At 35.2% G+C, this 22613-nt stretch overlaps 1 protein-coding gene across 1 annotated transcript; it reads right to left on the reverse strand.

The window, feature by feature from the left end:
- Positions 1-6594: 6594 nt before the first annotated feature.
- On the reverse strand, positions 6595-8032 carry LOC111904548 (uncharacterized). Its single transcript, XM_023900301.3, has one exon. It carries the CDS (start codon positions 7930-7932, stop codon positions 6904-6906), a length of 1029 nt encoding a protein of 342 aa, XP_023756069.2. The 5' UTR covers positions 7933-8032; the 3' UTR covers positions 6595-6903.
- Between the last annotated feature and the right edge of the window lie 14581 nt (positions 8033-22613).

Genomic DNA, 22613 nt, shown 5'->3' on the forward strand with positions numbered 1-22613 from the left:
ATATCACTTCTTAAAGTCAACTATCCTTATCTCTTTATTCCCACTGAGAACCCATTGAAATTTCCTTAATATGACCGTAATCTTAAGTGATTTCGGCCTAGACATGGTTTGATTTCGGCCTAGGTGTGTTCTAGGCTTGTGATTACGGTCCTACACCCTTCTCTCATGGTGTTTTCGGTTTTGGTATCACCCATTAAAGGGGTTTTCAGTCCTAGTGGTCTTCATCATGGGATTTCGGCCTTAAGAAAACCGAAATCACTAAGGTGGTGGGTTCCTAGGCCTAACACTATAAAGCAAAGTCTTAATTCATGATTTATGTTCAACTATTTGACTTGTCTTGACTTGTTATAACTTGTTTACGTTCAAGAGTATATTAAAAATATGATTTCCAAAGTATATATATATATATATATATATAATGCCCTTTTGGCTTTCAAAGTTTTATTGCAACAAGGTTACATTATGAGTTCATTTATACATAGTTACAACTTAGACTTTGCTTGTTCCAAAATTTTCCAGTTGTCACAATATTCATATTGTTTTAGTATTGACGTAGATCCTAAGACATATGATGATGCAATTAAATCTCAAGATGTTGCTTTCTGGAAAGAAGCAATAAATGATGAGTCATGTTCTATTATGGGAAATAATACTTGGGTGTTGTCTAGTCTTCCTCCAAGATGCAAACCTTTTGGTTGCAAGTGGATATTCAAAAGAAAGATGAAAGCTTATGTATCAACTGACAAGTTCAAGGCTAGATTGGTTATTTAAGGCTTTAGACAGATACCTGGCATTGACTACTTTGATATATATGCTCCAGTTACGTGTATATCTACCATTAGATTGTTGATTGCCTTAGTTGGAATTCATAATCTGGTCATTCACCAAATCGATACTAAAACAGCATTCTTGAATGGTGATTTAGAGGAAGAGATATATATGAAGCAACTTGAGCGTCTAATCGTGCCTAGAAATGAGCATAAGGTGTGCAAGTTGATTAAATCGTTGTATAGGCTGAAACAAGCACTGAAACAGTGGCATCAAAAGTGTGATGATGTTGTCTTGTCACATGGGTTCAATTTGAATCAATCAGACAAGTGTGTCTATAGCAAATTTGATGAGCCTGATAAAGGAGTGATCATATGCTTATATATAAAATTATAAATGATATGTTGATCTTTGGTACTGATCAAAGGCAAGTTCACATGACCAAAGAGTTTTTATCATCTCACTTCTCCATGAAGGATATGCGGGAGGCATAAGTGATTCTTGGAATAAGAATCAAGCGTGAACATCAAGGAATCTCAATTTCATAGTCTCATTACATTGTGAAAGTACTTAAGAAGTTCAATTGTTTAGATTATTCTCCAGTAAGTACTCCTCTTGATCCAAGTATGAAACTTATGCCAAATATTAGTGAAGCGGTTTGTCAACTTGAGTATTCAAAGGTCATTAGGTGTTTGATGTATGCTATAACTAGCACAGGGCCTGATATTTCATTTTTTGTAGGAAAGCTAAGTAGGTTTACTAGCAATCCTAGTACTCATCACTGGCAGGCAGTAAGGAGGGTGCATAAGTATCTTTAGAAAACCATGGATTATGGATTGACTTATGTAAGGTTTCCTTCAGTCTTTGATGGATATTCAGGTGCTAGTTAGATTACAAATATTGAGGACCATTGTTCTACAAGTGGTTAGGTGTTTCTTCTTGGTTGAGGTGTCATTTCATGGGCTTCTAAGAAACAAACATGCATCATAAATTGAACTATTAAATATAAATTTGTAGCCCTTGTAGCCGCTAGAAAAGAAGCAAAATGAATGAGGAATTTGATTTATGAAATTCCTTTATGGACAAAGCATATATCACCTATCTTAATACACTGTGATAGGGTTTCCACCTTGGCAAAAGCATACAATCAATTGTATAATGGAAAGTCACGACATTTGAGTGTTAGGCATAGTATGGTACGTGAACTCATTACTCATGGTATCATTTCTGTTGAGTTTGTTCTATCTCATCAAAATTTAGATGATCACTTGACGAAGAGGTTAACTAAAGATTTGGTAAGAAAGTATGTTATAGGTATGGGGCTTGAGGCCCACTTGATATCTCTATGGGTGAGATACCCAATTCCCTTCTAATACAATGCTAGAAGTTGAATTCAATGTGGAAAGATTAATTATGGAGATTGTAGCACATTTATGTTATTACATCCCAAGGTATGTACTTATAACCTATAGAGTTAAAGTAGGTTGAGTACGTTCTTAGTAGTTATTTTGAAAAAGTGCATTAATAGGTGCATGATATAGAAGGACTACCTATGTGAGTGTGAAGTGTTGTCGCTTCAAAAAGTTTGGGCTAGGCTTTTATCCACTCATGAATAGATAGGACACATGGTTGTAATAGTCTCAAGTATGAAACATTAGATATTGTGTTTAACTTATGTGTATAGTATCTTCAGTTACTCAGATGAGTTGAATGGTTCAATCTTTATGACACCCTGATTCTCGAGTATTTAACATGTATATAATACTAATGTGAAAATTCAGTCTTCAAGATATTTTCATTTATGCATGAGTTTGGTTTTGTGTTTGTTTTAGTTGAATTCCACTAAGATGAGGAAGGAGTTATGGTGATTTTAGTGTTATCAACATATTTTAGTATAATTATTATTAATACTGAGATATGTTGAGTTCTATTTACTTATTGAGAGTAGACGTTGGAGTGCACACTCATGACGATAAATGTGAACTCATGAATACGGGACTCCGGAGGCAGCGCCCCTGGGTACGAGGTTCCAAGAGGCAACACCCCTAGCAAGGTCCAAGGGGCAGAGCCCCTGGCAGTGGTTCTGAACATGCATTTCCCGCCAAAAGGGTTTATGACATCATGATGATGTAATTAGTTGGTTGTGTCTGATAACTACCGTTCAACCTCCATTTTGGCGCTAAATCTGCATGTAACCACCATTAACTACCTTTCCCTCTTGTATAAGAACATATTGCATGTTCTAGAAAAGGGTTACATTCCATATATACGAAAATCACTCATCGGATTTTCTCTATCTCTTAATGAACACAAAAACAGCAAGGTATTATTCTGTGTTTTGAATTTAGAAGTAGCCTGACTTCCAAATCATTTTTCTTGGATTATCCCAAATCGGATATTGTGATACCCTAGGCAAAAGGGTCAAAATCATAGATTTTGGAAAGTGAATGCAATCACAATCCTAGATATTATACAAGTATATTGATTTTCTCAAGACCCCAAAATCTAACAAATAATTAATAAACTATTTGTATCTCTCTTATAACATGCAAATGCTATTTGGTTCATCGAGGGAAACCTAAAAAGGACCTTGTTATAAACGGATAGTCTTACCAATTTAGTTATGACATTGTACACTATTCAAACACTTCTAAGATTTCTTTTGTTTGTAAAAGTGGTCAATGTCAATAAATATTGATAATGTTTCTAACAATAACAAAATCATTTTTGGTTGCCATTATGACATATTTGAGGAATTAAGGAGGAAAACTAATTTATTAATTTATTATGTTGGACAAAATAATCAAAAACTATTTTTAAGTTAATTAAGAATTAATTAAATCAAGGATTTGAATATTAATTAATTAAAAGTTAGTTAGTTGGAATATTCCAGAATCTCTTAAGGATTAAAAAGGGGACAAAATTGAGGCTCGACCTAAATGGGTTGGAAGTTGCTTTAGGACTATGGCTTATAAATAAGTTGTTATGAATCAAACCCATTTGCTCATTGGCTTAGAACTTTTGACACTCCCTTCTTTCTAAGGTTTGTAGAAATTGATCCTTGAGTCTTCTTAACCCTCTCTAAGGTTTGTAGAAATTGATCCCTCTAGTCTTTTTTTTTGCTTCTATCTTTGGCATTCTTGAGGGTGAACCAATAGAGTAATTCCACTTTGGATCATCTCCGTCCAAGCAAGCTAGAAAAGACAAGAAGAAAAGACAAGATCACAAGCCAAAAAGTCTCTAACTGCATAAGAGGTATATGTATATACATGTGTGTATACGAGATATTTATACATGTGTCCTCACATGTTTAAATTAAACATTATCAGTCTCACCATATATATATATATATATATATATATATATATATATATATATATATATATATATATATATATATATATATATATATATAAAAGACAACATTTTCTCAAAATGTGGCATCGAATACAAATCTTGGAGTCATGGGCGCCATAACAAGCTTTTCAAAACTATGGGTTTTAGTCTGCAAAGTATTTTTTATAGTCTGGACCAGATGGTAGATACAATCACAAGAAGAGTGACAATTTTATTTATGTGTGTGTATGTGTGTGTGTGTGAGAGAGAGAGAGAGAGAGAGAGAGAGAGAGAGAGAGACCACAATCATCCTAACGCCTCGTTAAATCCTTACATGTCTTCTTCACATGTCTCCCGGAGTGTTAAGCTCCTTCGTATTTTCTATATACTTTTTTCTTACCTCTTCTTCCCCAATGTCCCCATAACATTCCAAACCACTTGGAACTTAACCCAAATCTATTGAGGAGAGACCACCAAGCTTAAGAAGAACAAAACTGAAATGAAATTTCAATCTATTCCATACAAAAAAAAATTCCAATCGTTGGGGTCAAATGTCCCCATAGTTCCCTCTTTAAACTCTGCCCCTCAGTGTTGTAAACTTGGAAAGAATTGCATAAATCCTTGTCTGAAGGGACTAGCAGCAGCAACTCCGTCCTCCATAGGCTTAATTATCCCATTTGAAACCCTAACTGCTCACTTTTGACATACAAGTTTTTCAGATAGTTGAGAAGAGGATTTCTGACTTGTTTTGAGTCATACAAATACAATTCCCTTAGACGGAAGTTGATTTGGTTGGGTTCATACACCATATATGGATTTGCAACATGCACGTCAATGTAAGAAACATCTCAACATCATTTGTTTGTTGTTAAATGCTAGTATATAATTGTATTATTTCAAGTTCTTTATTTTACCCAAATATGACATCGTAAAACTATTGATTGGTTTGCTTGCATGACAATAAATAAATCTAGCATTGAAATTAATATAAAGGAAAATGCTACAATTTTTATTTTTATTAGACAAAAAGAGCACATCTAGTCACAAGTTTATGTCGCTAATCAAATACTTTTGGTAGACGTTTGAGGTCACTATATGTAATTATCAAATATCAAAATATCATACTTCATTTTGTATATCCTATTGTCCCTTAATAAAAATTGCTCATATCCTTGTTTTTAATATTGTATACTCATTATAAATCTTTACTTCTATCAATTATCTAATATACTATATTATAAATCTAAGTTTAAAATATCGTCTATATTCTTTTTAAACAACAAAATATCATATTTACCTTTCACAAACTCTCAAATATTGCATTTGCCCAAATTCTTATTATAACACATTTTGAAAATTTTATATTAATTTTAAATCTTTATTTTTATCATTGTCTTTTTAAAAATATATCTATTTTTATCATTAAAGCTTATAGAAGTAATCATTTTACCCCCCTTGCACCAAATCAACCTACATACCAATATATCAAGCAATTAGCAAAAATAAATAAATAAATAGATAAACTCAACAAAGATACAAAATAACATATTAACAAAAACCAAAGCGATAACATGAGGACAACGTTAGAGAGGAATCGAGCCGAAATTTCAAATATGATATTAAAAAGAAAAAAATGGACCAAAACATGAACAGAAAAAGAAAAGAAGTGATGGAGAAAGGGATGACGACACTATGAACCCACATGCCAGAGAACAGACGACAACGTAACAGGGTTTATTTTAACTATTTAATTGTTTAGTTTGTAGTTTTTAATTGATTAAAATAATAATCTGGATAAATATGATATTCTGATATTTTGAAAATTTATTAACATATACCAAATTCAGATATTTTGTAAATCATTGAACTTTTGTATTAGTTTACATATCATATTTATTATTATAAGAAGATCAAAGATACCAACATAATAAAAAGTTGCCTCAAATTCTTTTACTAGTTTCTTTCCAATTTCACAAAATATACACATTGCAAACTAAATACATTTTCAACATTGCACTACACAACAAAAGAAATTAAGTATTAGATGTTGAAGGTTACTTACCATATATAGATGTAATACTAATGCCAACAGATGCAGCAATTGGATAGTAGCCAACACACAAATGTTTGAAGACTGCATCGAATTTTTCCAAAAAAAAGATTATCAAGTCATAATGTTTCCATCTAAAGAACACATTTAGGAATCAAAACAGTCTCATTGCTTTTTCATTCCTAAACTTTCTACAATATCATCATTTGATAGATAAACACTCATTGCATTTAAAACTTCTTACATAACACAAACAAAATAAAAATAATTACCTCCCAAAATGGTGGAGCAAGCTGCTTTTGATGAACATATCGTCTTCTTCACTATCAGGAATAACAAATCAATCTACATATCCTAATACTATAACATCTTTAAAAACATTGGAAGACAACGAACCCTTGTGAGATATACAGAATTAAAACTTTGAAGGCAATTCTTGGTTGAATTTGAAACTGAAACATTTATTATCTTTCAATGTATAAAGTTCAAAGAATGTAAATCTGCAATATCAAATTGAAGAGCTCAAGGAATGTAGAACCACAAAATGCAATTGTCATACACAGGTCTTGACTCCATGGAAGAAAAGAAAAGAAGAAAAGGAAAGGAAATGTTACTGGGAAAGCAGGAAAGACTCAACAAATGATATTCGTATACCAGTGACTGTTGCAGAATTAAAAACATGTACAATCGCTGCAGTCAGCAAATAGGTAATTGGAGTCACATAAACAGCTTCTTGCCCTTGTTGTTAATCAGCAGATCCTCAGGTCATCATCCAGCCTGCTGAATTGACCCAACAGATTGCCATTGTTATCTATCACAAGCATACCAATGCCCAAACCCAACCATGGTGGCTTGTTTCCTTCTTCTGTATCTACATTTTCACTTAATTGACCTTCCTCCGTAGCTGTGTTTCTTCCTTTCTCCTCTGTTGATACTTCCATGGAAGTGGTGGTGGTGGTGGTGCCGCTGATTGTTTCATCGCCACCACCACCGCCACCGCTCGTCTCGGTCTTTGAGGATTTACGAGATGAGCCACTTTCTGATCCGAATGGGGCCATGTAACCCGGCCTCAAACCCATCTTCATCGATTGGAGTGTATTTGAAGCCTCTTCTTCAGCATCACATGTATCATCAGACTGGATGTTTGAATTGATTACCGGGTTATGAACATTGGCACCCCATCTATCCCACTTCTTCCAATGAACCACTTTCGATTTCGCAATTGGGGCGTGATCCGGAACGACCCGACCCGACAAACGCGTCTCCTTCTCCTCCCCCTCCGTAGAGTAATGATCTGCCTCCTGAGAAACCTGTGTCGACGATTCGCCATCGGATTTGGGTCGAATTGGGGCAGAAGCCGACAATCTTGCTTGAAACTCCTGCTTCTTGGTCGTATACGCTTTCGATGCTTCTTCCGCGGTGTTATATGTACCCAACCAAATTCTTTTTCTGCTAAATGGATCACGGATCTCAGCCGCCCATTTACCCCACTTTCGCAATCGAACTCCGGTTAATTTCTTCTTTCCGGTTTGATCCGCCGAATCCTTCCGCTCCACAGGTTCCTCGGCTTCATCAGATTTGACCCCAATCACAATTTCACAAACAATTCGGCGTGGCGATGATCGCTCTCCGCTGTCAGCTTCATCCGATGATGAGTCGGTGGCTTCAGGGTCGGAGCAGATGACTCGAATTTTCCTGAGACTTTTGCCGGTGAATTCTGGTTGTTCCTTGTTGGTGACGTAATTTCTCAGCCTCTTGCTTACACGGTGTTCCGCCATGGCTGTTGATTCCCTAGGTTTTCTTCTTCGCTGTTACTTTGCTTGCTACACACACAAAAACACGCAGAGATGGATGGTGGTAAAAGAGAAAGAGGGGGATATATTCGAGGGTTTGTAAAGTTTAAACTCTAGACCGACGGAATATTCTTCCGTGTTATGTGTGTGAACTGTGAAGCTTCTTGAAGTTGGGCCTTCAAATTGGGCCTAGAAATTAGCCCATACATTAGAGCCCAAAGAATAAACCGATTAGTTAAAAGTAACTTGTGAGTTGTGAGTTGTGAATTGTGATTATGGGGAACCGGTTTGGGCCGGGTTTATTTTTCTTAGCATTGATATTGTGTTAGTAGAAGAAATATTTTGATTTTTGGATTCCATATTTTTTGATGGGACCAAAAAGTTTATCTGGATAAATTTCGTCCAGTGTTATCATATGTAACATATTTAAAAAATTTCGTTCTAACAACCACAAACAATTGAGAAATTGTGTTGATTAAAAAAATATCTTTCGGAATATAATAAGACATACTTTTTTAATATTAGGCTATTCTAATAAATGAAAGTTTTTTTTTTCTACTTGTCATATTCTCATTCAATTTGGCACATGTAATTTTATAGTAATTTTAAATTAATTTTTATTCTACTTGTCATTTTATGGTTTTTCTATTTTATTAAATGTCAAATATTATTTAAGTCTAATAATAAATGAATATCAATTTTATTAATGGACTTTCCTTCTAATTTCAAAATTACTAAATTAAAGTTTTATTAATTTCTTTTATTTATTTTTTTATCTAAATTATTTGTTTAAATTTAAAAGACAAAAAAAACACTTTAATTTTTATAATTCAATTCTCACTTTTCTTATAAATTTAATCTTCCCAAATATTTTGAATTTTATATTAATTTCTTTTAAATAAACTCATGTGATACATTGGTCTCACACCTAGTAAAAAAGATATACGGATGGTGATGATACTTTGGATCTAAATTTATGTCGGAAGATTGTGAAGTTTTTGAACATGAAAATAGTTTTTATTTAAGTAGGTTGTGTTTAGTTTTGGAAAATTATTTTTAGGTTTATAGGAAATTTTCAAAAAATAATAAATTTGATACTGAATAATTCTTCATATATTCAAAAGGAGATTATAAAAGCTTATATATATATATATATATATATATATATATATATATATATATATATATATATATATATATATATATATATATAGAGAGAGAGAGAGAGAGAGACAAAAAAAAAGTCTAGCGAACCAACAAACTATGCATCAATCAAATGCATAAGTTTTTTCATCTGCCTTCATTGTCGATTTGTTGATTGAAGTCATAAATTGATCATTTTCAACTATCAAATGAGTCAATTTCCTTTTAGATATTTCAATTTTGGAATAAAAATAGGGGTACAAAATTAATGACATACGAAAATAAGAACATGTTGGATGCTTGATTTTGGTGATTCAGGGACAACTAATTTTTGATGAATCGTTCCCCTTTCAAAATCGTCCGATTTCACCAACTTTTGTCATCCTCGCGGTCGTTTTCTACTTTTCTACCGGCTCTAGAAATCTAATTTCGGTGGCCTCATCGTGTTTTTCTGTCTACTACCGGAGCATACATACACATATAAAGGAGACCAACCCCTGTAATGGATCCTCTTCCAATCCTCATGGCTCTTACAATAAGGATTTTGGTGGTGTTTATTGTAAAAATGGCAGCCAATAGTTCATTCCCCCGACTAATCCCACATACAAATTGCATCTAGTATGTATTTCAAATCGATTGCAAGTCCCTAAATTAAAATTTTTCTCTTAATATTGCGTTCGTGATTATCCTTCTTACATTTCGTATACCTTGTTACAGATGAAGTTTTGGGAGATTCTCAAAAAATGTGTAACATCCCAAAAATTCAACAAATTTAAAACTTTTCAAAACAACGCTTTTGTCTAATAGAAGCGTTACAAAACCATTGTTTAAAAACATTATTTAAAATCAGAGTCTCCCAAGATCCAATTAGTTGTAAAACCAAGGACGTGTACGGTCACGCCTTCATCTTGTCACGGTCAACTAACATACCTGAAACCATAAACCAAAATTGTAAGCACAAATCTTAGTGAGTTCTCCCAAAATACCACCACACAACAGATAACATATACCAACAAACATCATGTATACAGGGTCTTGAGCATGACTAGAACGCCCCATCGGCCTACAGTCTATCTGGTACGCCCATAGAACCTTCAGTCTTATCGGAACGCCCCGCCGACCTACAGTCTATCTGGTACGCTCACAGAACCATCAATATGACTGGTACGCCTCACCGGGCCTTCAGCATATCTGGAACGTTCTCCGGGACTTCGGTACGCCCCACTGGCCTTCAGTCTATCTGGAACGTCGTAGGTTTTTTGGCTTTCAACACATAGCAAGACTACCTCAAACCAACCACACACAACATGTCAACATATACATATCCAAAACACATATAACCCCAATAAACCATAACAACATATCGATATAAACATTAACGGGTTTGTTGGCTAACAACACAAAGCAATACAGTCTCAACCCACCCACACGACGACGACATATACACAGCTAAACATATAACGATCAGCAAGCAATCAGGTAGATCTTACATATCACTAAGGATAGCATCATCATATATACCAGGATACAAATCTAACATATCACTACAATACTTGATCATACGATAAACTAGTATAACAATCCAAATGTTCGGCATTGGTGCCTTTGAACCGTAAGTATAGTGAGGAGAACTCACCTCAAACTGTCAAATATTTCAGATAAAAGATCGGATTGCCGATCCAGAAAATCCCGCACGCTAGCACCAACAAATAATACCAAATTAATAATTGGTCCACAACCCAAAGCTCCAAATGAGCCAAAGCACCAGAAAGGCTCACATACAGGATAGTAAGGCCCAACATGGCCCAAATGCCCAAAAACCACATCTCACGTCTTAACCAGCCTTGGTCACGTCGTGACAGCTCACTCAAATAGATCCCAACTCATCACGACTCGGCATAGTCAACTCAGCCAAGAAAAAGACAATATGGTTGCCCTTACATCATGAGAATCCTTTCTCGCGTCGTGAGCCCCAAGCAGATGACCAGAAACGGGACCAAAAGCTTCTCACGTCGTGAGACCTTGTGTCTCACGTTGTGAGAACAGTCTGAGGCTAAAAGTCCAACTTTTAAGTCCTTAATCCATTAAGCCTTTAATCCCACTTCTTCCAGAAGTTATCAAGGACTCCAAAGGCCAATAAAAACGATTACTTTATCACCATGCATGCCCCCAAGCATGTCTTAAACCCATCTTAGGTCAAAATGACAAGAAATGGACTCAAACTCAACCAAGATTCATAAATTACAACCACACTCCAGATCCATAAGACTAAATCATGGAGAATGACTCATTGATCCATAAAGTTGCAAACTTTATGGATCCCAAGCATGCAATCCAACATAAACATGCAAAAAGGAGCTTAGAAATTAGATCTAGCAATTTGAGCTCATAAAGATTTGATCTTGAATACTTACAATGGTCCAAAATGTGCACAATATGATGATGATGAAGCCTCCTTGCTGAACCAACACTCTAGAACTTCTTCTTCTTCTTTTAGCCACCAAAACACTAAAATGGATGCGAAATCACCAAGATGGATTAGGTTTAGGGTTTTCTGAGTTTGGGGAAGGTGGAGGCTGAGAAATGAACCCTAAACTGAGATAAGGGGGCTTAAATACGTGGGAAACCATAAAACTTCATGGTCTTGGGCTGCAGCGCTCCTCACGTCGTGAGCTCTTATTGCTCACGTTGTGAGCTCGGTCCCGATGAAGTCTTCATGTGGCACTCCTGACGTCGTGAGCCTCCATGCATCACGTCGTGAGGACCCCTTTTCACAAAAATCCAATCTTTTGACCCTCCTAAACCCTAATTTGATTCATCCAAGGACATGGATGTTACAAAGTGCAACACGAACTCACTAGGCCTTAGACTTACCCTTTAGAAACTTTAAATGTGTGCAACCCAGGAAACTATTTAGCAAGTGACAGAGAGAAGTCCAAGGAGAAGGATTGATCCAGAAGACGACAGAGGAATTCCGCAAAGACGTAACACCCGAAGTTGTTCAATTGAAGATTTTGTTTTATTTTATTTTGCTTCCGTTGTAGTTTAGTCTATAGTTAAGTTCAGAATTTGTCTTGAGAGATGTTGGACTGATTATTTTCTATATAATCAATATATGAAAATTAGGGTGTTACAGGTATGACCATTTCGGTATATAGCATTTCTTAAATCCAACAACCAAGCCAACGTGACCATTCTAGACACCTCTCCCGTAAGTAGATTAATCAGTATTATAATTAGAATTATTGATAAATCTTATTTATATATTCATAACAATGAGTATGAATATAAATATAAGTTACACGTAAGGCATAGTAATTGTAGCCTAACTTACAGAGAGTTTCTAACTAAAACCAGGAATTGCGTGGGCAGAATCTTGACCTAAAAGCTCTATCTCTCAGATGCCCCTGGGCCTTATTATGGATACTTCAAAGCCCCGAAAAAGTCAAAAATTTAGAGAGAAAAAGGTTCATTAGAGAGAGAAACCCGAGTGTGACGGTGTGTGGAATGAGGGACGCTTATGGTAATATCTACAGGTGAATTTTGGGGACGTGTGTCGCATGCTTCTAAATGTGAGTCGCGCAAAATGCGGATTTTGTAAATCCCATAAATTTTTCAAACAAGCTCCGTTTCAACATTCTTTATATCCACTTATATCTATTGACGAGGTCCACAAGTTTCATTTAGATTCCATTGGCTACTTCTTCCTTTATTTTTAAAATTATATTTTTAAAGGGCTTAGATTGTTAAAACCAGTATCAAAATCATAGATCTTTCATGTGATATCCACTCCCAACTGTCTTTATAGCAACGAAATTATATCAATGAGATCTTCAACTCTCGTTTACATTGTTTTGGCTAATCATCAACTGATATCCATTTTGATTTATGTGTCGCACGCTACTGCGCCGAAACTTCTTAAAATCATAACTTCCTTATACGAAGTTAAATTCAGACGTTCTTTCTATGTACACTCTCGCTTTTACGATTATTACGACTTTCATCGAAACTATTTATCCCAAAATAGTCTTCTATCAAAAATGTCTATTTACGTAATTGGTCGTTCATATTGTAAGGCGAAAATTGGGTGTTACAAACTTAATGGAAAACAAGGTTTGGAGCAATTCTACCAAGAGCTGAAAGTTTAGAGATGAGAATGAAGAAATAGGAATTACGTTTACATAAACATACATGTACGTATTTTCAAAGAATATGTCGTATTCTCTATGTATTCAAGCCTTGATTGCATTCTACTTTAACACAAACTTTATACCTTAAATAAACAACCCATATACAAATTTGATTACTAACTTGCACTTCTAGCAAGAGCTGAAAGTTTAGGGACGAGTGAAAAATGGGAATTATGTTTACATAAACATACATGTTTGTATTCTCCAAGAATAGTTTGTATTCTCTACGTATTTAAGTCTTGATCGCAACCTACTCCAACACAAACTCCATATCTTATATAAATAATCCATATATAAATTTGTTTACTACCTTGGACATTTAACTAAATTTCTATATTTTGGTACATTCGAACATAATTTCACAAAAAAAAAATATTTTTGAAGTATTTTTAAAACATATTAGGACCGTATTTTCTGCATAAGTTGAGAAAAAAAAAACATTTTTATATAAAACCAACGATTTTATAATGATGTTTCAAACTACTCTAGCGATGGTTGTTGCAGTTGTAGATTGATAGTGATAAACATTCTACCATGGCTGGTAATCTTCCCCAAGAAAACATTCTTCAACTTATCTTTTCTTGCACCTATTTAATAAATATCATATTAGAAGAGCCTCATTTAGATGGATTTGAATACATCGACTCATCAGAGTTAATTGCATCAACAAATGCCTTTATGTAGCGTGTTGGGAGGCATAAAGAGACGGGAAGTATGGGGTTATTGTTTCATGGTCATGTTTTTTGAACGGCTTGCACACACATTACTCTATATTCTTAAATCTACACATTTTGTTCATAGTGAGACTTGAACCCTCTACCTTTGGTTAAGGAACACGTCTCCATCAACAAATGATAATGTTGTTGTTAAGGGAGACATATATATATATATATATATATATATATATATATATATATATATATATATAGAATGAGGGAGGAAGGAGAGAGAGGGGGGAGTAGTTGGGAATCCAAAGGGATGGAAGACAAGAACAGTGGCATGGTCATCAGTGGGGTGGATGTTAGTGTTCTCTAAGCCTATCCGAGATACGGATAAGAACAAGGAGATCGGGTGGTGCGAATAGAAAATGACAATGTACGAGATAGATAGACGCATTAAAGAGAGATGGGTAAGGTCGGTAAGGATGTAGGGGGTAGGTGTGATCCCCATATTATTTTTATTTAAGTATTACTTTAAAATAAAAATGAAAAGATGTTAAAATATACCAAAAACATAAGTTAATTATTTCAGTTTGAGAAGTGATCAAAACTACAACGAAAAATGTTCATAAAGAATTTTTTGTAAAATTGAAAGTTTATATACTTGAATTTTATTTATTTATCGACAAAGATAAAAACCAATTTATAGTTTTCTTAAAAATTATATATTGTTAAATCGTAGGGATAGATAACTAAAATTATAATATATAGTTTTCTTATGATACATAATTTTCCTTGATATATGATGTAGTGAAATTAAATATCCTCATATAATTTCTTTCTAACTATCCCTTTATCTATATTTATTCAAATTGTGACATGTTAAAACCAATATATATATATATATATATATATATATATATATATATATATATATATATATATATATATATATATATATATATATATATATATATATATATTAAATATCATCTTATATTTTTTTTTCTACTTATCTTTCTACCATGTCATATGTAGACATGTATCACATTTAATGAAAATTTAATAATATTTTAATCAACTTGCCACCATTTAAGTTATGTTTGACATACTAGCTGAAAAGCTAACTGTTAGCTGAAAAACTAGCTGATAGCTGAAAAGCTAGATGTTAAATAAAAAACTAGCTAATAGCTGAAAAGTTAGCTGATAAAAAATAACGTTTGGTAAAACTAGCTGAAAAGCTAGCTGAAATATATAAAATTACATAAAATGACATGTAGGAGTATGTGTTTCTATAATTAATTAAGGGGTGTATTTGGAAAATTTTAAAAAAGCTCCTAAAAAGCTAGTCTAAGGCTGTGTTTGGCGCGCCACAGCTAGCTGATAAGCTAGCTTATTTTTCGAGTTTTTTTATGTTGTCATGTTTGGTAAACCAAAAAGTAGCTGATAAGCTAGCTTTTTGAAAAGCTACTTAGACTAGCTTTTTAAGAGTTTTTTTTAAAATTTTCCAAATACACCCCTTAATTAATTATAGAAACACATATTCTTACATGTCCTTTTATGTAATTTTATATATTTCAGCTAGCTTTTCAGCTAGTTTACCAAACGTTATTTTTTATCAGCTAACTTTTCAGATATCAACTAGCTTTTTATTTAACAGCTAGTTTTTCAGCCATCAGCTAGCTTTTCAGCTAACATCTAGCTTTTCAGTTAGTCCGCCAAACATAGCCTAAGTAGTTTTTCAAAAAGCTAGCTTAAAAACTATTTTTTGGCTTACCAAACACGACAACATAAAAAAAGCTCGAAAAATAAGCTAGCTTATCAGCTTACTGTGGCGCGCCAAACAAAACCTTAATATGGATAGGAGATAAATAAAAAGAAAATATAAAAAAAATATTTAATTTTTATACAAAATTACAAATCATTTGGAAAAGAATTTATAACCAAATATGGATCTTATACGGGTATTATGGAAAAAGCATTAAAATTGTGCCATAAATAAGCACATTATTATGCCACCACATACCACATGTGTCCCGCTTAGAATAGAATCCTACTTTCCATGGCCACCAAATGAATTAAACATTTCATGTGATTCTTTGCAACAACAACGAAGTTGTACATTATCACGTGGAACCTTAAATTCTTCTTTGCAACTTAAATAAGTTTTTGCGATAATTAATATTTCTAATGGTATTAGATTGAGTACACATCACTTAAGAGGTCTATCAATTTTGTTAGAATATTTCATAAATAAAAAGTTTCGATCAACTTATCATACAGCTTCCTTCAACCCGTCCATCAAAAAATAAATTAATCTAGACCTTTTTTCTAGCTAAGCGGCTAAAAGATGCGGTTTTTTTTATGTTGTTTGTGTACCTTCTTTTCGATGTAAACTCTTTGTATTAAATTTCCGTTCTAAAAGGTAAGTATATCACACCATATTTTTATTCTAAAGAAGGATTACGATTTAGAAGTCTAGAATAACTCTAATATACCATATTCTTTTATATAAAAATTTAAATTCTATAACAAATAATTATATTCTATATATTAGTTATTTATAAAAGGGTAGTGCTAAAAAAACTTAAAATATTTATCCTTTAATACTTATTAATCATAACAAAAAAATATTTATAAAAAATTTACATGTTAATACAATATATTTATAGTTTAATACAGTCAATTCATACTTTAATATAATCAATTCATAGCTTAATATATTCAATTCACATTTTTACACATAATTCACAACTTAATATAATAAATTCACAATTTAATACACAAAAACTATACATTCAAAATCATATTTTCAACTTAAAACTTACATTTCAAGAATTGCATTCACATTTTAATAAAACAGTTTAGGACTCTCATTCATAATATTTAAAACTTAAAATAATATTCACAACTTAAAAACATACTTGACTTTGTTGAAGCATTTTTCAAACACCTTGTGTGTGCACCACACAAATTCACAGTTTAATATAGTATTTCAAGACTCTCATTCACAGTTTAAATAAAACATATTTGAAGGCTAGTGCTTCTTTAAATAAAAAACTTATGCATTCACAACTTATCCCTTAAGACTCCCCAAGAGATCAAGATCTCAACATCTTGGTGCAAAAAGGACAAAAACATAACATGGCTTAATCATTAAGCACTTAATCTTGAAGGTCGCTTGTCCATCAATTCCAGAAGAATTCCTAGCATCATTACTAACATAAAAATCCATGCTTTACAAATATGCATGCCTTGAACTCCTATTATGTTAAAACAAGAGTTTTATGACCAAAATTTCATGTAGGACGCCAAAACTTATTCCTACTTCCGATCCAAAACACTAAATACCCCATTTGGTCTGGAGATTCATAAAGTTGCAAACTTTTTGAGATCTCACCACTCAAACTCATCAAGACATGAAGAATAATGGAAAAGACTAGAGATATAAAAACTTAGCAAGGAAAAGGTTGAGTCTTGGACACTCACTAAGGTCCAAAAGGTATGCTAGAAGATGAAGATGATGCGTGTAAGGTGAATCTTCACACCAAGGGCTTCCTTCTCCTTCAAAGACCACCATAAATACCAAAATGAGTTCACAAATGTAATGGAGGCTAGGGTTAGGGTTTCTGATCTTGGGAGGGTGATGGAGGCTAAATGATCATGAAACCCTAGACATAATTCCCTTTAAATAGGGCCCAAAGCCCAAGGATGAGGGTTTCTTCCAAAAACAGTTGCCATGCCGTGGCACCTATGGCCAAGTAACCATAAAACACTGTCACACCGTGGTGAAGCTCCACCATGTCGTGGCCACCCAAAACTAAAAGGTTAACATTCAGAAATTAACTCATTCCTGGAACGGGTGTTACAATTCTCCCCCACTTGAACTAGATTTCGTCCTCGAAATCCTCAACTGAAAATAAATCTGGATAATGCCCACACACTCTAAATCGGGCCCCCATGTCCACTCGGAACCCTTCCTATGCCGCCAATGGACCTTGACCAACAGTACCACCTTGTTGTGCAAGGTCTCTGTCTTCCTATACAGAATACCCACCTATCTTTCCACATAGTTCATGCGCTCATCCACCCAAATGTCATCCAAAGGAACCATCACTGAATCATCAACCACACACTTCTGAAGCTGAGAAACATGGAACGTGTTGTGAATCTGACTAAGCTTCTCAGTAAAATCCAATTGGTGGGCCATCTTCCCTACCCTAGCCACTACTTAAAACGGTCCTATAAATCGGGGACCTAAATTGAAAACCACTCAAGCTAGGAAAATCTCGAAGCTGTGATTGAACTAACTTATACCTCACTGAATCGGGAATTCATCAACCTAAAATTTCCATGGTCAAACATAATGGCTGATGATAATCCATTTGAAATTGCCTAAAAGTTCTTAGGTATACACTTGACTTCCTGCCAAGTCATCACCATCTCACTGCTTCCATGAGCATATCATTGGTCAATCCGGAAGAAAATCTTGGGAAACATCCATACTCCCATGCACTCAGGGGTACAATTTAACTAAAAAATCATCCAAGGTTCCTATAACTAACTCTACCATTGGCAACTCAACTCACTTGAAACCAGTCTTGAAACAACAAATAAGGATTCACTAAGGAACTCCACGTGGAACTGTCGATAAACAACAATGACTTTTCCAACAAGTCAAAATCCTACCAAAACCGAACCATAACCTTTGGCTACTAAGCCATCAATAGTATTCCCATACTACTCAAAATACCCAATTATGCCAAAGACCTAACGAATTACACCATGCGGATCTCCATGACATAACTACCGGCCTAACACGTAAGTGAAATTCATGAGGGTCCATGAAACGTTGCGACACCATCCTACCTTAGAATGAGAAGCTCGCGGTTCCTCACCTTTCTTGCCATCATCCAATATTAACCATGAAGATTCCTGACCAGCACCCGGTGGGCCTATAGACATACGACTATCATCCCATTGACATGAAGGACTCTAGTCAACTCCCCACTTAACACTTACCTAAACCATATGAGTCATACCATACTGTTAGGATTAAAATCCTTTAAGATCGTTTAGATTCAAAACAAGTAAAAGCAAGAACACAATGATGAATCAAATAATGTTGAATGATTAAGTGTCACGCCTCAGAAGAACTCGATGAAGAATTCCTTCTTGAGAGGTGTGATTAGGGTTACAGAATAAAATCAGAGTTAACTAAAATACGATGCATGCATGCATCTTAAATACTCTAACCCTAGAGATAAATACAAGTGGACAAGCCCAACTCGTTTACAAAAAAAATTGAATCAAGAAGGCCCATAGATGTAATACAATAATCCCAACAACCCCCCCCCCCCCCTTTGCGTCATTCGAGTCGAGGAACCATCAATTCTTAATTCACTTCTGAACTTCAAACACCTTCAGAATTATGTTCAGCAATGCCTTGAGAACCTGGATATACCAACAACTCATATCCGAAAAGCATTTCTTATCACCAACACTGTTGCCTCTGAATTTATCTGTCATACTAAGAATATGCTCAAGAAAAGAAGTGGAGAATAAGTGTTTATCATCAAGGAAGAAGCAAGCCTTGTGATAACTAGAGTCATTACGTTCTCGTGCCTGAAAAACCATATACCATCCATCCTTGTAAATCTTTCCAAGTTTCAGCTTCTCAATATCTTTAGGATACTCTTTGGCAACTGTAGAAGGCTTCTTTTTAAGGACTACATTTATCTCAACATCCATGGTTCCCACCTCTTGAATATACGAAACGATCATCAATTTGAGATGATTGACAACAGGTTCATACTTCTATTCTTCTCGCATCAAAAGATTGTAGACCATGATCCAATCATAAGGATTGATACATGGCAAGTATGCGAGAGTGAATTCATGAACTTAGCTCTCAGAACCTCTGACAACCGTGAATTTTGCATTCGGAAAACTATCATTTTCGATAGGTCCAGTGACCTTCACTGTCGTTATCTTACTCGCGCTCCATGTTTCGTATTGAGGCTTCATGTATTTGAGATAAAAGGCGAAGAGAAGTTGATCGTTGATCAGCTCCATTGTTAGAAGAGGGAACATTCACAACCGTGATAAATGAGCGAAACTTGAAGGCCTTTGGAGTCATTGGAAGATCCAGTTGTGAGTCCTAAGTGTTTTGAAGATCAAAGGATACAACAGGTTCTAACAAATATTGGCTAGGCATATCAACTGCTTCATTCTGAAGACGCTTCAAAGTCCACTTTGGAAACAAAAGTTTTCTACTTTCAAGTGTGAGTTGAGCTTATTTTTCTGCCTTCTCCTTGACTTCAGCTTCTCGTATGATTCTTTGATGTTCGTCCATCTCTTCTTCACGGGACTTTCGCCTTTTAAGTTCCGCTTCATCAGGCTCTTCTTCTTCTTCATTATCGATAATAGGATCATCAGAGAAAAGTTTCTCTTTACCCTTTGGCTCAGTTTCACTTTTAACTACAGGATTAATAGTAGACTTTGGCTTCTCAGTAGTTGGATTTGCTTGATCTCCCTCTTGTTTCGGAATGTCAGAGGATTCCAGAACTACAGGCTTAATAGCGAATGTTGGCCTTAGCTTTTCACGTAGATACTTTCGCACAGTGATTGGAATCATCAAATACCTAGCTTCAATGAGATCCGAGAGCAAGGCAGTAACATCAGTGATACAACTTTTCATGACCGCCTTCTCTGATAACAGATCTTTGTCTTGTTTCTCATACTCTTCGAGCTTAATAGAGAGAGTTTTCACTTTCTCAGTCTTGATAGCAAGGGCATCCATGACTTTGCTTTCCACTGCTAAATACTCTTGAAGCTTTGAGAGTTGAGAACTAGTAGAAGATTGAAACTTGTCATGGTCATCTTTAATACCATTGCGAATGTCTTGAAACTTAGCCCATTCAGATTTGAGAGAAGTGCTTAAGCTAGAAATCACGTCGTTGGCTCCAGTAGTGTTGGACTCAAAGGACTGTTGAAATTTGTCCATAAAAACTTGAGCGTCAGAAATTAGTTTATCGACTTTTTCGGTCGTTTGATTGCAAACAGTTATGGATGCATCAACTGTTGTGTTCATCCTTTCAACATTTGACGGGTGTTCTTTGGTGAGGGTTTCAAGAAGAGACTTGATAGTAGCTTGAGAGTAGTCATCAGATGAGGAAGGCTTGGCAGATTGAAACAGAGAATCAAGCTTTTCATGGATAGCTTTAAGTTTCCCCTTAGTTACTGGAGCTTCATCATCGCTGCCAGTTCTAATGGTGAAGGGATTGAAAGTGAATCCTTGCAAGTTATCTTCACTATCCCCATAGATCATATCAGGATCATCAGTGCGAAATAAGCAAATCGATGGAGAGATATGAATAGAGGTGAAACCTAATACTCTAGCCCCCGCATCAGATGCATTGACAGAAACAACATGTGTGGCTGAGGTGATTGGTGGGGTTGTGGAATCTGTAAAGTGAGGAATAGATAGAGGAATAGTGGTTTGAGGTGTAGAAGATACTGATGGAGGGCACAGTGTAATGGTAATGGATGTTGTAGTGGTTTTAGGTGAAGGAGGAGGAGAAGGAATAAAGTCAGTGTGAGATTGAGTTACCTCAGGATTTGATATTTCTTCTTCGTTGCAAACGTTATCATTCTCGTTGCGAACGTGATCTCCCTCCTCGATGTGAATGTCGGACTAGACTCCAAACTTTCGCTTTCACTTGGTGTAGGGGACTTTCGCTTGTGAGCAGGTTGCTTTCGCCTTTTGGGAGCAGCAACAGATGTTCTCATTGGTGCCTTTCTCTTGGAAGGAGGTTTCGCAGCCGCAGAAGGCCCTTCCTTATCAGTAATTTTCTTTTCACCCTTCTTTGCACCTTTCTGTCCCCCCATTTTGGGTTTGTCAGCCTCAGCTATGATTTCTTGCACTTTTGGAATTAAAGAATGAAACCCAGATGGAGTCAGTTTCCTGTATCCCTCCAAGATTTTGCTAGAAGCTGGCATGTCGCAAAACATTGCTTCTAGAATTGAACCAATGAAAGAAAACTTTGAAGAATCAGAGACAATAATCCCAGTGGTGTGAAAGGTAGAGATTGATGCCATCAACACATATTTCATCAGTGGGATTTTGAGCTTGTCAATGGACCGTTAGACAATGATGGTCCAAAAACGTGCATAAGAGATTTCACTGTGATGTGTGGTAGAGATTGTGATCTGAATTACTTGAGCCCAAAGAACAGAGCAATAACCAGAATTTGAACCTGTGTAGAGACCATAGAGAATCGCCATGAACATCTTGCTTGCACAGTCAGATCCAGTCACTCTTTTAGAAAAACCCTTAAACAGCAAGGTGAAGAGACCATTCCACTGAGAAGGTAGATTGGGTTTCCTGAACTTTGAAATGACGGTTAGGGTTTATTTGTAATCCATTTGATAAAACATTTCGAGAAGAGCGGCACTAGTCATCGATTCAGGGTTGATCATGGCCTCAGTTTGAGGAAGTTGTTGGAAAGAACAGAATCTGTATTTGGTGATGGAAGTTGTGCGGTTATGGATCTCAAACATGATCCTCTGTTCCTCCTTAACATAGTTTGCAGAAGAATAAGCTTTAGACAAGATTGAGAGCGGAACATTCTCCATCTTGGACAGTGCGATTGTGAGTGGAGAATAGTAGAGG

The sequence above is a fragment of the Lactuca sativa genome, chromosome 3 (assembly GCF_002870075.4).
Source record: "Lactuca sativa cultivar Salinas chromosome 3, Lsat_Salinas_v11, whole genome shotgun sequence".
Lineage (NCBI taxonomy): Eukaryota > Viridiplantae > Streptophyta > Magnoliopsida > Asterales > Asteraceae > Lactuca > Lactuca sativa.